This window comes from Triplophysa rosa, linkage group LG4 (genome assembly GCF_024868665.1).
Source record: "Triplophysa rosa linkage group LG4, Trosa_1v2, whole genome shotgun sequence".
Taxonomy (NCBI): Eukaryota; Metazoa; Chordata; class Actinopteri; order Cypriniformes; family Nemacheilidae; genus Triplophysa; species Triplophysa rosa.
This window is the reverse complement of record NC_079893.1, coordinates 7,768,869-7,782,872: the sequence shown is the minus strand read 5'-3', so window position 1 is coordinate 7,782,872 and position 14,004 is coordinate 7,768,869. Positions and strand designations below refer to the sequence as shown.

General features: G+C 39.6%; 2 protein-coding genes across 3 annotated transcripts; both read right to left on the bottom strand.

The window, feature by feature from the left end:
• Nucleotides 1–2,553: 2,553 nt before the first annotated feature.
• Nucleotides 2,554–3,829, bottom strand: LOC130552541 (D(1) dopamine receptor). Its single transcript, XM_057330884.1, has one exon. It carries the CDS (start codon nucleotides 3,769–3,771, stop codon nucleotides 2,554–2,556), a length of 1,218 nt encoding a protein of 405 aa, XP_057186867.1. The 5' UTR covers nucleotides 3,772–3,829.
• A 1,766-nt stretch (nucleotides 3,830–5,595) lies between these two features.
• On the bottom strand, nucleotides 5,596–13,921 carry crmp1 (collapsin response mediator protein 1). Of its 2 annotated transcripts, none has more exons than XM_057332642.1 (14): nucleotides 13,273–13,921; nucleotides 11,860–11,948; nucleotides 10,973–11,157; nucleotides 10,724–10,888; nucleotides 10,525–10,586; nucleotides 10,351–10,431; nucleotides 10,103–10,171; nucleotides 9,874–9,994; nucleotides 9,519–9,675; nucleotides 8,814–8,955; nucleotides 8,543–8,713; nucleotides 8,271–8,450; nucleotides 7,911–8,076; nucleotides 5,596–7,683 (listed from the first exon to the last, which is right to left on the bottom strand). In XM_057332642.1, exons 1-14 carry the CDS (start codon nucleotides 13,624–13,626, stop codon nucleotides 7,592–7,594), a joined length of 2,034 nt encoding a protein of 677 aa, XP_057188625.1. In that variant the 5' UTR covers nucleotides 13,627–13,921; the 3' UTR covers nucleotides 5,596–7,591. The 2 variants fall into 2 exon arrangements, with proteins under 2 accessions (XP_057188625.1, XP_057188627.1); XM_057332644.1 differs by lacking the exon at nucleotides 13,273–13,921 and adding an exon at nucleotides 12,692–12,875.
• Nucleotides 13,922–14,004: the final 83 nt, after the last annotated feature.

Genomic DNA, 14,004 nt, shown 5'->3' with positions numbered 1-14,004 from the left:
CCCGTTTTTCATGTAAATTTGCCAGGTCACATAACCATTTAAAGAAGTTTAAATAAATTCAGTGTTTGTGGTAACATGTATTTTCATAATCTACTGTGCAAATTCGAGGAAAAAGAAACAGGCAAAAATATGATCAGATATGATTGATCTGAATGGCAGTCTTTATTTGTGTACTTAGCATTTAAGAAACACATTCAGTATTCAGCACACTCCCACAACACACACAAATTATATCTGGCAAATTAGTAAATATTTAACCATTTCCCTTATCTCTTCACTTTAGTCTTAGAAACAAGGATAGAAACAAAATACAATTTGTATTTAAAAATGCATATGACACCTGTTTCATTTAATTAAGCAATATACATTTTTTATTCTTCACTAGTGAGAGAACTTTGCTGAGAAAAAAAGGAGTACTCAACTTCATGTCTTTCTCTATTAAGCTTTTGTAAGGATTCAAGACTTGGATAAAATAATTTCTTGAAACCTTTAAGGTGTTTTGCATACGTTAAACTTTTGTGTTCTAATGATGAAATAAATTCATACAGGCTCAGAATGACATATCGCATTTTTATTTTTAAAATGTATTTATTAGTGACAATTAACTTTAACTATTCCTTTCATTTTAATTACATTTTTTTATTTTATACAATATTTAGTAGGCTATACACATTGTCGATGCCTGTTTTGTTTGTGTTTTCTCCCTCTGTTCTGATCTTCTAGCACTTACACTGTGTGCAGGTTAACCTCTTTAACCAGTTACAGGAAACTCAATGAGCTGTGTGCAGGATTGCATTACCACTTACACAAGGGATGGTCTTTTTTCCTCATTCAGCAGCCATACACAATGACCCCAAAAAGTATTTGGACACTAAAAGAAGTTACATCCTTATAAGTTATGAATTAGATAACAATAAAATCAGTTACCCATAAGGTCACACACTAAGCAGAATTAACTATGGTAGTTCATCATGTTAACTTCCATTAAATTTACCAAACAAAAAGTGTCTTTTTGAACAGATCTATTATATTATCATTTAAACAGACATTTTAGGGTGTAACATTTTGCTTGAAAAGTGCTTATTATAGCTTTCTTTCAAATAAGATGGTTTGATATTTTAATATCTCGTGGATTGCAATCCACATAACCTGTTGAAAAAAACAGCATATACTTTATATGTTTTGAAGCAAGGTAGCTGGTTTGAGCTGGTCATGAGCTGGTTTAAGATGGTCACGTGCTGGTCCTAAACTGGTCCCAAGCAGCTAGCTCCTAGCTCACGACCAGTTTAGGACCAGCACAGGACCAGCTACCATGCTTCAAAACATACCTAACCATCATATGCTGGTTTATTCAACAGGATACTTTTTGGAGCCACCTCAAATTCATTACGATACTCAAATGAGGACTTCAGTTGTAACACCTACTGGCACATTTTCCTGTTAAACTCCCATGGCACACAAATAAATTAAGAGTGCAGGTGCATGTATCTGTTTTTAACAGCTCCACAGCTCTTTTTTTAGCAGTTTCAATAGACAAACATCCCTGTAGGTTCTAAATATTAAAGGAGGCCTAATGAGATGTCCTTGAAGAATTAAGACATCAAGGACAGTCATAAGACATATATTTTTAGGCGCAAGGCCCATCAATTTTAAAGACCTTCTCGTTCTGCGAAAAATCTCTGTCGAGTCTCTCTTAGCGATTTTACACACAAATAGATTTACACTGGTGACGTTTGTATATAGTCATGCTGTAATTAAACATGTTTCATTCCTTTAAAATCAACAAACGTAAAAAATCTCTTGCACTTGTTTAAGGTCATTAACTAAGGGGTTGCCTTCGCCTGTTTTATTCATTGCTTTGAGCCATCTGAAACCTCTCATTGTGAATTAATTACACAAGATGCCATGTCGTGGATGCACTTTGGACCAATGTGTCCTTAAAAGACTCCTCTGGCTCTGGAGATATTGCAGTGCACAGCTTTACAAGTCAACCCCTGCATTAGATGGCTTCAGGTGCATAACCATTGCAATAATTACAATACCAGTGCAATAAACCATTATTTGAAAATAAAAATCTAAACATAAGAAAAAGAAGAGGAGAATTTAAGAGAATTTACCTGATAGTTATACACTTTCAGTAAAGTAATCTGATTTTATTTAACCATCAAATTACCTTTTTTCATTTGATTTGATTTTCATACACCAATAAAGGTGCACACGTGCCGCTCTCAAATCCATGCACTTTCTTGAATATCAGACTAAATTTATAGCACCAGTGCTCATGCACACCAAAATGTAACATGCTTTTCCGAGTGGAGATTCCAACCAACAAATTATTTATGAGAGAGGAAGTAACCCTGTGTACTAGTGCCTAATGGAAAACGATACATGGACTTCTAGCTCTTTGGCAACCAGTATATCCATCAACAGCACAGACCTCTTTCTGTGGTTATAGTGCTGACTTAACCTGATCTGTGCGCTTGACCTACATAGTCATTTCCAAACATGTGCAAACACAAAACGTGTAAACAAAAAGTATATCCCTAAAGTCATTTATTCCGACGTGCTTCTTATCTTATCTGGTTTAGTAAACTGATCAACCATACTCTCCCTTTCAAGCATATGCAGCTCCATCAGTGGACGGTGCATTTCGTTGGCCACCCTTTCGGCTTCGCCAGGCCCTAAACTGACATAGCCGACCTCCACAGATGTATTGAGAGAACTGCCTTGGTTATTACTGGAAATTGGATCCTTGCTCTGAATGTCACGAGGTGTCTTGGTGCACATGTCATGACAGCACAGAAGTCGAGCAAACGCATCTCTAAAATCATAATTGAAAGCATAGATGATCGGGTTGAGCGACGAGTTGCACCACCCGAACCATACGAACACGTTAAAAGTTTCCTCGCTGACACAGTTTGGTTTCCGGCAGAAAGGAACCGCGCAGTTTAGTACGAAGAATGGGAACCAGCAGCACACGAAAACCCCCATGATCACAGACAGAGTTTTGAAAAGTTTGGTTTCTCTTATCGCGCGATGGTGATGAGGACAGGCGTGAGCACCGGTCCTCCAGCTGAGCGCGCGATCTGCTGCGCGCTCCAGGGAAGTTATCTTCTTGATTTGAACCTGAGCAATGCGATAGATTCGCGTGTATGTCACGACCATTACAGCAACTGGGATGTAGAAACTTATGAGGGAGGATGAAACGGCGTAAGTTCTGCTCAGGCTCAAATCGCATGTTTCTTTAATGGTCACATTGTCGGTAAACGTCTCCAAGTCCGCGCGGTGCCAGTTAAGCTGCACGGGCACGAATGAAATGGTCACCGATACGATCCACATTACACTGACCATAACGAGGGCGACCTTACGGTTCATTTTCCTCTCGTACTGAAAGGGGTTCGAAATGGCCCAGTATCTATCAACGCTTATTACGCACAGGTTGAGGATGGAGGCTGTGGAGCACATGATGTCGAAAGCCACCCAGCACTCGCAGAAAGAACCAAACGGCCAGTGTCCTATCACCTCCGTCGCGGCTTTCCACGGCATGACCAGAACAGCCACGAGAAGGTCTGACATGGCCAGAGACACGATGAAGATGTTGGTTACTTTTCCTCGCAGGTGACGAAAGCGCAAAACTGCGGCGCACACCGTGAGATTCCCCAACAGCGTCCATAAAACCAATAGAGAAAGAGCAAAACCCAACAAAATGCGACCCACTGGCTCTCCGTTTGCGCCCCGTGAAGATGACACAGAAGTGCTGAAGTTGTACATGTCTTGAATCGTCCCCAAAATGCCCAAGATGTAGTCACCGCGTATTCCTTCCAAAAACAATCCCATTTACTCTGTGCGTGTTTAAGTCTTCATTAATTCCTTAGTCCCTTTAAGCTCGCTGAAATGCTTTATGGCAGTCCGAATGGTCTAGTGTGTTTTCAGAGTTTTTCTCAGTTCAGGAGATGGCAACTTATTAGTGCAGAACGCCCTCTTTTGCCCATTCACATACTGCAGCTGTTGGTACCCGAATGCTTCGTTTTCTCAACAGCCATTCGCCGTCTCTCGGCTTAGGCTAAATCAGAATTTAAAAATTTCAATAAAAAAATGAATTGAATTTGAAATGTAAATGTTTAACAAATGAATAAATAAAACATGGTAACTCAACAACAGGCTTAGATACATTTAATCTGTTACTGACTGTACTGCAGGTTTTAATGTAAAAATTTAAAGGGATAACCATAATCAGACAGATTTTGCCCCCATTGACTACCATAGTAGAAAAAATACAATGGTAGTCAAAAGAGCCCCAGAGCTGTTTGCTGTCCTACATTCTTCAAAATGTCTTCCTTTGTGTTCAACAGAACAAAAACATTATAAAGTAATTTTCCTACGAATCAATGGGGGGGAATCTGTTTGGTGATAAGCATTCTTCCAAATATCTTTCTCTGTGTTCATCAGAACAAATACATTTATACAGATTTGGAACAACTCGGAGGTGAGTAAATGATTACAGAATTTTCATTTTTGGGTGAAGTATCCTAAGGCCATCATTTTTTTGCTTAGGATGACTCCTATTCTTTAGGACAGTGGTTCTCAACCAGGGAGGCGTACTGCAGGTGGGGCGTGACGGTTCCCCGAAACCCCAACCTTTGGAACTCGATCGCGAATGCACGGAGGAACGCGATTGGAAATTGAAGGAGGGCAATGTTCCGTTTGAAGCTGCGCGCGTGAGCGGCCGCGCAGACTCATAGTAGGTCCTGCACAGTGCAATTTTAGGCTGCGCACAAAAGCGCAATATCTACAAAGTAGGCAAACGTCCACTCAGGAAGCAGCAGCAATTACCTCTACATCATCTTAAGAAACAGATCATATAAGTATGTTTGTCTTTCAGACTGTAATTTTAGAATAAGCGCAAGTCTCTCTCTCTCCCGATGAGTTCAGAGTGCGCGTGAAGGGAGTGGCGTGTAAATAAAGTGCCTTTTCATGTATTTCTGAACTTGGACGGCTGTTTAAAGCTGTTGACAGTTATTAAAGATGTAAAACGTTATTTTCGACAGGCAAATGACACCACACCGCGTCTGTAGGCTATTATAAACTGCGAATAAACTCTCGCTCGTGTTAAAATCATGAAACGCGCACCGTTTTCGTGATCTGGCAGATTAATCCTTTTGGAATAATGCCCAAACACTACAATTTTGTAATGGTTTTAATGCAAAAAGCTAATGGTCCACAATGGTATTTTAATGGAAACCATTCATTTCTGTGATGGTTTCTTTTGTTTTATCAGCAGGATTGTTATAATATGATCTCTTGAGATCAATCTGTCATATACAGGTATTTTTTGCTTCTTTATATATAGTTTATATATCTAACATATTTTACACATGATCTTATCTATCCTCAATGTACAGTATGGGGGGGGGCGCCACTTCTTAAAATGGGTATACAGGGGGGCGCGACCATGAAAAGGTTGAGAACCACTGCTTTAGGATGTCCATCTCCGATTCAGTTTGTAAATATGTTTAATTGAATAAGAACAGTACTGTCGGTTAATTTAAAAGTAAAAACTCTCTGCAAACCAAAACACACAACAGCAGCTGCACATCATCTAATATAATGGACTTTATTTCACCATAGCAAAGTGAATTTCATTACCAACAGTCAATGAGTGCATTGGTGGATGTCAGCCTACAGAAATGGCATTGGTTATAAACAGTGTTGGGTGTAACTAGTTACTAAGTAATTAGTTACTGTAATTTAATTACTTTCCCCTTGAAAAAGTAAAGTAGGGGATTACTCTTATTTTTCTGTAATTTAATTACAGTTACTTCTGATGTAATTAAACTAAATACTTTGTGTAATATATGTGTGCAATAGTGGAATTGACATCAAAATTCAAAGTCTATCTTTAAAATCTGTGCTTTAATGTATTATTCTCACATTTGTAATAATTTGGTCAGTTAATAAGAGTACTTTATGTAGTTTAATATTATTTATTTGAATGAATTAAAAGAGCCGTTTCATGTGCTTGAATCACTTAACTAATCAAGGTTGATGTAGGATATAGAAAGTAATTAGTAATAAGTAATTAATTACTTTTTGGAGAGAGTAATTTGTACAGTAATCTAATTACACTATTGAATATGTAATTAGTAACTAGTAATTAATTACTTTTTCAGAGTAACTTACCCAACCCTGGTTATAAACAACATAAACACCAAAGGCAATACTTAACCACAAGAGCGCAGGTAAAGGAACACAGCAGGCTTGAAAATGGCCTTGTCTCGGTCACATCAGGATCTTTAACAATTGAATCAATGGAAGATCGTTATTATTTTGCTTACACAGACTAGGCAAAACAGAGAGAGAAAAAATGCAGGCATACGCAGTAAAACAAAATAATTTTCTCAAGCTATTTAAAATGCCTGTCACTTGCTGTTTTATATGATGATGCAAATAAATAAAAATGCTTGTAATTGCATATAGTAGTGCTTTTTCTCTAAATTTAGCATTTGAACTGAAGTGAAGTCAATAAAGGCAGTGCCAGTCCTTTTACCTAAAGTAGGCTCGCTACAAATAACTCTCTAGCACCATCTAGTTTTCAGACTTCAAAAATATAGAGATGAACGTTGTCCCAGCTATAAACATTTTGGACCAGCACTTACCTCAGGTTCTCGAATCTAGATCTGTTTTTGCCAATAAGAAAAATCTACACAGCTAAGAAGAGCTCGGAGGACTGAACATAATACATGCATGCAACTATTTTTCTTAAGCTAATCATTATTATCAAATAAACAGTAATATAACACAAACATTTCTCGTTTTAAAATATTACAATTTTATGGGGTGAACAAGAAAGTATAAAGAGTAAGAATCAACAGCTGAGTCAGATACCAACATCTAAAAGTGAAATCATGCAATCCATCACCATTCTTTACCACAAAACAACTAATTTAAAACATTTCAGTGCACATTGAACAGAAGAGGAAAAGTGCTTGCAATGGCAGCTCATAAATCAGTTTTAAAGTGTACTTAAAACCGTGCCTAGAACTGATCTCAGACCAGCACTTTTCCTTATTGTCACTACAACCAGTTAAAAGTTTTGCCACTTGCCCAGTAGGAGGAGCACCATTTTGTAAGATAACCAGCGACAGAAAACTAATGCTTTGCTTTACAGGGCTTTTGAATTAGGACACTGTTAACACTATATCACGAACACTGGGGTCACACCAATCTAATCCAATCTTAGTCACTAATCCAAAAATAGGATCGGTTATTACAACACAGTTTAGAATGCTACTTGAGTTGTTGTGGATATAGAGTATTTTGGTGATTGTCTAGCTATATTTTAATCTCTAGGTGTTTGTCTTTATCAGTGATGCTATAGTGCACACAATAATATGCACTGTGGATGGGACATTTACTACACAGATAAGTTAAAGTGAGCATCACAGTAAGGACATGCACGAGTAAAGATTTCTAATCATCGTGAACCTGTGTGAGGAGAATACTGATGATTTGTTAACAGATCCATTTACACACACACACAGACACACACACACACACACACACACACACACACATCGGAATGACTGAAGATTCATCCAAGACTGGTGATATTGGAGCGACCACCCGGGGGTGCTACAATGCGGTGGCCAGAGCGTCGAGGAACACTGTCATCAATTTGAGCCCCTGAATATTTAAAACAACAAATAACAAAATATAATGTAATACGCTAAAATACACATATTTACTGAAATGTACTAAGAAGTCCCCCGTGGTAAAAATCAAGCTATTTTTATATACTGTATAAAATCATGCTATTTTATGTTTAAGGATGACATTTAAATGATGAAATAATCGAATGCAGGGGGACTCAGATTTTTTCATTATGAGTTTTCACAGCCTACCCATCTTACCTGATAGGCTGAAGTTGGACTGATGCAAGTTTCTGATTGGTGGAGGTTGGTGCGAAGTGGGAGAGGTCTTTGCAGAGGGTGCTGGGGTTATATATTTGGGTGTCACTGGGACATCGTATACTGGACCATCATATATCCCACGAGACACTCCCTGCTTGTTCATGGCCTGCCAAACACCAGTTTACACCAGGTTACGTTTGGTTTAAAAAACACAAGACTCAGAACTCAACACGAAAGACCCAAAACTTTGCTAAAATCTTTATTTTTCAAAATTAAGAGACTAATTAAGAGACCAGTTAAAAGATGTTGTGAAATTTAAACGTTAATGTACTGCTTTCTACACCCTAACCTATTTCATACCTTGTCACGGATCTTAATGCGCTGGTAGGCATAGTCAGGGAAGGGTTTGCGGGAGATGTAGCGTCCAGTCCCCTGCGCGACCTGAAGTTTTCCATCCTCAAACACAATCCTGCCCTGACTGACCACACACACCGGACTACCACGACACTCCATTCCTTCAAAAATATTATACTCCAGAGCCTAGAAAGAATAGAATCCAGACGGAAATAATCAAAAGCTTAAACAAACGAAAACGAGAATTATATTAATGTGTGCCAAACTTAATGTCTTACCGACAGCTGCGCTTTTGCTGTGATGGTCTTATTCTTGTCGGGGTCCCAGATAACGATGTCAGCATCCGAACCCACCACTATCCGACCCTTGCGAGGGTACAAGTTGAAGATTTTGGCAGCGTTGGTGCTTGTAACTGCAACAAACTGGTTTTCATCCATCTTCCCCATGGCCTGTTGAGAGTACATTGAGTGACTACTCACGGCTCTTGAATGCAAGTAGTACCTCATATACATATATATATATATACTATATATCTACACATACACTTACCACAGCCTTGTCCCACACAAATCCCATTCTCTCCTGCACTCCATTAGTTCCCTCAGGTATAAGGGTAAAGTTGTCTTTTCCTATGGCCTTTTGAGAAGTACTGTAAGCACAGTGTCCACTACCCACAACCTGCAGGTCCCCACTATAAAATAAAGACAAAACAAATATTTTAAACAATTATGCAGTGCAATACACATATTGCAACACAAAACAGTGCTGTTACCTTTTCACATAAAAGGTGTAAAATGTTTAATAATTAAAAAAGCTCTCTCTCTCTCTCTAGTGAACTCTGTGTTCAAAATAAGTCTCTCCAGTCCTCTCTCCTGTGTGTGTGTTTCTCTGTGTTAATGAGGGTGTATGTGTATTTAAATGTATGTGTGACTGCCTCTAAGAGTTCACGTAAACGTAGTGACAAATCTCCCCTAACAGCCCAGCTGCACGTCTACAAGTTGCGTGTGTGGTGGAGGGGGGCGAGTGAGCTCTGTAACCATGGCAACAGAGGATGAAATCATGTTCTATATTTAGAAACGGGGCCAGTGAAAGGTGTGTCTGCTGTTTGGGCATAGAACAACAGAGCAAAAGTTATGGATAGAGCAGATAAAAAAACTACACTGCATTTCTGACATCTAGAATAACACATTAAAAACATCACATTCAAAATGTCTATAATTTAAGCTCTCAAAATCAAGCCAAAAAGTGTCTTACCAGGCTAGTAGAGAGTGAAGGTGATCGGGTGTAGTCGGGTCCGGGCTGAGGGGTGGAGAGGTCACATAAGCTGCTGCTTTTGCCCAGTTTTTGCTCCAATAATGTGACCCGTCTGTTGCCAAGCTGGCTGTTATTGGCTCACCGAATACAACAGAGCCTAAAGCAAATGTAGAAAATCCAAACAAAAGAATATTGTATCAACGTTTGATCATAAGAGCAAGTTGTGCTACTTAACAAATACATTTGATATTCATTTAGATACAGTAACTCTTGATATGGCTCTTAATCAGGATTGACATCACATTGAATTCATTTGAATGTAAACACGGCATGGTAGAGGATTAAATGTGATCACCTTTTTTCCGCGCTTGGGACACAGTATCAGCTGCGCTTTTACTCATCACTTTGGTGATGTAGACAGGGCAATTGACTCGGTTGCCAAGGGTTATGGCGCGGAAAACAGCCTCCGCCTCCAGCTGAGAAACAGACAACCAATCACATCAGGACAATTGACTCACCAGTCTCAATCTGACAAAAAAAAACAGTTTAATCCAAACATTTCATCAATAAATTCATTGATCCACCTCCTCAGGGCGGCTCAGCGGGTGTCCCTCTGGACCAGTGATGCCCATTTCCAGAATTTTGTTTTGTTCCTGAAACACAAACGTACAAATGAAAATTGTTCTTGTTTCTTGTTTAATAATTAAAAATGAACATGAAGCCTTTTTACAACATATCTAGTCCACAAGAGACCCTAGGATCACAGTTTTTCCACATCAACAAAGCAATGACTTGATCATGTGTGTTGGTACACACTTTCATCGGTGGCTACCTGTGCTATGAGGTCTCCATTCTCTGCATGTACCAGTGCTACTGCACCCAAATCCTTAAGGAATGAGAAAGCTTCATACAGCTGAAGAAGAAAAAAGTGAGAGCTAATATAAGCTGTTTAATTAAATAGGAAAGCTACAATAGTCAATAGCTACAATAGTCAGCATTAACTAACCTGAGAGTCAGTCATTTGAAATAAGTCTTTATAAGCCATGTACACTTGGAAGGAGTTAATTCCTGCCAAAAAACGAAACAAAAAATAACAATAAAGGGCCAAGTCAAGTTCTAACAACTGGTTCTGGAACAACAGTATCAAAAAGTAAGATATGTGACAGCACACACATGCAATCTGGCATTAAAAAACAGGTGTTCACCTTTGTCCTGTACCAGCTGTTCCAGTTCCTCCTTTACACCCTCATGCCACTGTGAAATATCCACATGTAGCGAATAATCACAGCAGGACTTCTTATCGGCCGCTTCCTGCCACTTCTCGAAGGCATCCAACAGACTTTCACCTGGCTCTGGACTCACATGGTCAACTGAAACACAAGACGTGACCAATCAATTAAAAAAGGTTCTTGAGAGTTCTTATACCGTTAATTTAACAGTTCATCCAAACTCACTGATCATGGTGGTGCCTCCTGCCAGAGCAGCTTTGGTACCCTGGAAGAAGTCATCTATTGGTGGGCTGCCCAGGTAAGCCTTATGCAGGCAGGTGTTCACATCAATTCCCCCGGGTATTACCATACACCCATTAGCCTCGATCACCTTCACACCACCAGGTACAATCAGGTTCTCCCCAACCTGTCTGGAGGAGAGGTGGAAAGATCGATAAAGAGTGCCGGGAGGATGAAGAGAAACAGAAAAGGATACAACAATACACTACACAATACAATCACACTACAATAATGCCATAATGCTGATTAGCACAAAAATAATTGAATTACCCTGTTTATTAAAAAAAGTCGGCCCTTACAATTGAAATAAATAGGGCCAGTCTATAAATGCAAAAACACATAAAGTTTAAAAGGGATAGGCACATAATTTAAACTTGTACATGTGTTGACATGATTTTTTTCAACTAGCTGTGTTAATAGTGCAATGTTTATGTTTATGTTTATAATAGTGCATGTGTTATTTTACCACGATGCACTGAACATGTACACTTCAAATTAAAAGTGCCTTAATGTAACTGTGATTTTTAAAAAGACCCTTTTTGCTCAATATTTTATTTTCTGTGATAATTATGTGCCACAAATAGCCTACTGGCATTTGAGTTTAAAGGAGTAGTTCACTTCAAAATTTGCCCTGTTCACTTTCCATAGTAATTTTTATTCCTACTATGGAAAGTCAATGGGGGTAAATTTTGAAGTGAACTACTCCTTTAATGATTGAGCTCACTATGAATGTTTTATTAATCTGTCAAATGAGTGATGTGCAATTACCAGTAAACAACGGCATTGTACTGAAAACAAAATACGTAAGAAATTTTAAAGCGTGCATGTCTTACTTTATAAGTCCATCCTCAACATAGACATCAGCATAGAGCGACTGATCATCATTAACCACCCTGCCACCTTTAATCAGTAGCCGCTCACTCTGAGGAAAGAAAGAAAGAAACAAGCAAAATAAAATAAATATAATAACGAAATAAATATTTTTGATGTTAGAATGACACAGTTTCAGCATCACACTTTGGGTGGGGTTCTCCAACCCAAGATGAGCAAAGCCTGTGGAGAGATGTTAGGTTGCCATGGTAACCTTGCATCATCCAGCTGTCAGGGAGGCACATACCAATGTGCTTTTCGTGCATCTTCGTTTTCGGGGCAGAAGTATATTAATCTGACCCTAAATATATTACACACAATTCCTAGACAGCAACCAGATTATGTTTAAAATTACTGACACAGATTGCTTCCGTTCAGGATTATCACTTGTAATCTATTGGTTATAACCGAAAGGCAAAACTGCAACACACACAGAACGGATTTCTCTATTTATTTTGTGCATTGGAATAGAAAAAATCCCATATAGATCTCTGTTCTTGGCGGTCAACCCTATTAGGCTACGTGAAAATGGCATTGACCGTGATCTGCCAAACGGCCTCAACCTCGATGAAATATCAGAGCATCTAAACAACGCATTTCTCCTAATGCATGGCAGGGATGTGCGCATGGCTTTCACGTATTGTAGCTGCAGCATTTATGATCACATTCCCGTTGTCTGATTTCAGTGCTATTGTAAGCGGGTTTGGTCTCTGCTTTGTCGCTTCGCTAAGAATTTAATCCCTACTCGTTTCCCCATGCGCAGAGATTTACCAGGTAGCGGAACAGCTCGCCTACCGTCAAATGAGGGATGTTCTTCTTTCCTTGATAGCCCGTCCCAGACATTTCTTTAACCAGCCCGGTGTCAATCACAGATTTGAGGGGGAAAAGCACAATGACCCGGTTCTTTTGTGCCTCCAACCAACTTAACGAACCAGCGCTCTTAGTGCAGGATGAGCGAGCGCCTCTCCGGAGGGCTGTGCGTTTCTGTGTAGCCTATGTGTGTGTATGCATATGTGTGTTGTATGTTCGCCTATGTGGAGACGTGTCTTGTGGAGCGCCCCCCCTCACGTGAAACAAAGAGAGATGGAGACGGAGAAGTTTCGACTTCAACAGTGTTTTCGTTGGCCATCGTCCAAGAGTTTGGTACGTTGAAATCTATTCAATGAGCAATTAGCCCAAGTGATCTGATAAATATCGAGGCATTCAAATTCAACTTAAATCTATTTCAGCACTCCCTGCGCGTTCTATGCGTGTAACAAAAACAAATTATAGATCTACATTTTAGCCTAAATAAAAAATATAAACTGTAATAAAAATGTACAAGTAATGCAACAAAACTTATTTATATCATAAATACATCATAATTAATATCACACCTTCTCGTTGTTTTCCCCATGATGCAAATCACTCCCCGTCTGGTCAGTGACTTCTACACCCGAACGCCCGTCGTCCGTCTCGCCCGGGGAGTTGATGGCAGACCCCCCGCGGATATCATATGCTTCAAAATCCCCATCCACAACGCGCTCCCTGCTGCAGCTCCGCGGCGTCCTGCTTCCTTTCCTTCCCACGGCGTACTGATCAAAATCTATAGTTTTGCTATCAAATGCTCCCTCAACGGAGCTAAACATCCCATGATGCTTGTGTCGCTGGTTGGCTTCGGTCGATACGGGCTTTGCCAGGTACACAGGGAGCTCATCCTCCCGGTTCCACTGTCGCCTGTAGTCCGACATCACATACAAGAGATGGATGATTTTATGATGCAATGACAATGCGTGTTGAAAACCAGGTCAGATGTCGGTAGATGCGCAGAGCAGGTCACAACAGCAAGCAGACTGAGCGCCTCTGATGATGCGCACGACGCCGTGATCTACTTTTTAGACGGAGGGGAAGTGATACAATGATGCGCAATAAAATAAGATAGACCGAATAATACATATGGTTATCCGAGTAATAATGCATTGTCAAATACATATGGCATGCACAAAAATACTTTTCAAAAGAGATAAGGCTATATCATCAGTTCGTCGGGTTGAAGAGCAATGCAGTGACGAGCATATCCTCCAAAAAGTGAGTGCAAGATGCGCAGGAGCACTGCAGTGAATGGCACT

Bases quoted from the DNA above. Each gene is read 5' to 3' on its own strand.
- LOC130552541 (XM_057330884.1), bottom strand. From the start codon at position 3,771: ATGTACAACTTCAGCACTTCTGTGTCATCTTCACGGGGCGCAAACGGA.
- crmp1 (XM_057332642.1), bottom strand. From the start codon at position 13,626: ATGTCGGACTACAGGCGACAGTGGAACCGGGAGGATGAGCTCCCTGTG. The intron at 10,587-10,723 runs GTGAACACCTGT...GTTTTTTGGCAG, and splicing joins ACAGCTGGTACAGGACAAAG to GAATTAACTCCTTCCAAGTG. The intron at 8,451-8,542 runs GTAAGACATTAA...TATTCTTTCTAG, and splicing joins CAGCAAAAGCGCAGCTGTCG to GCTCTGGAGTATAATATTTT.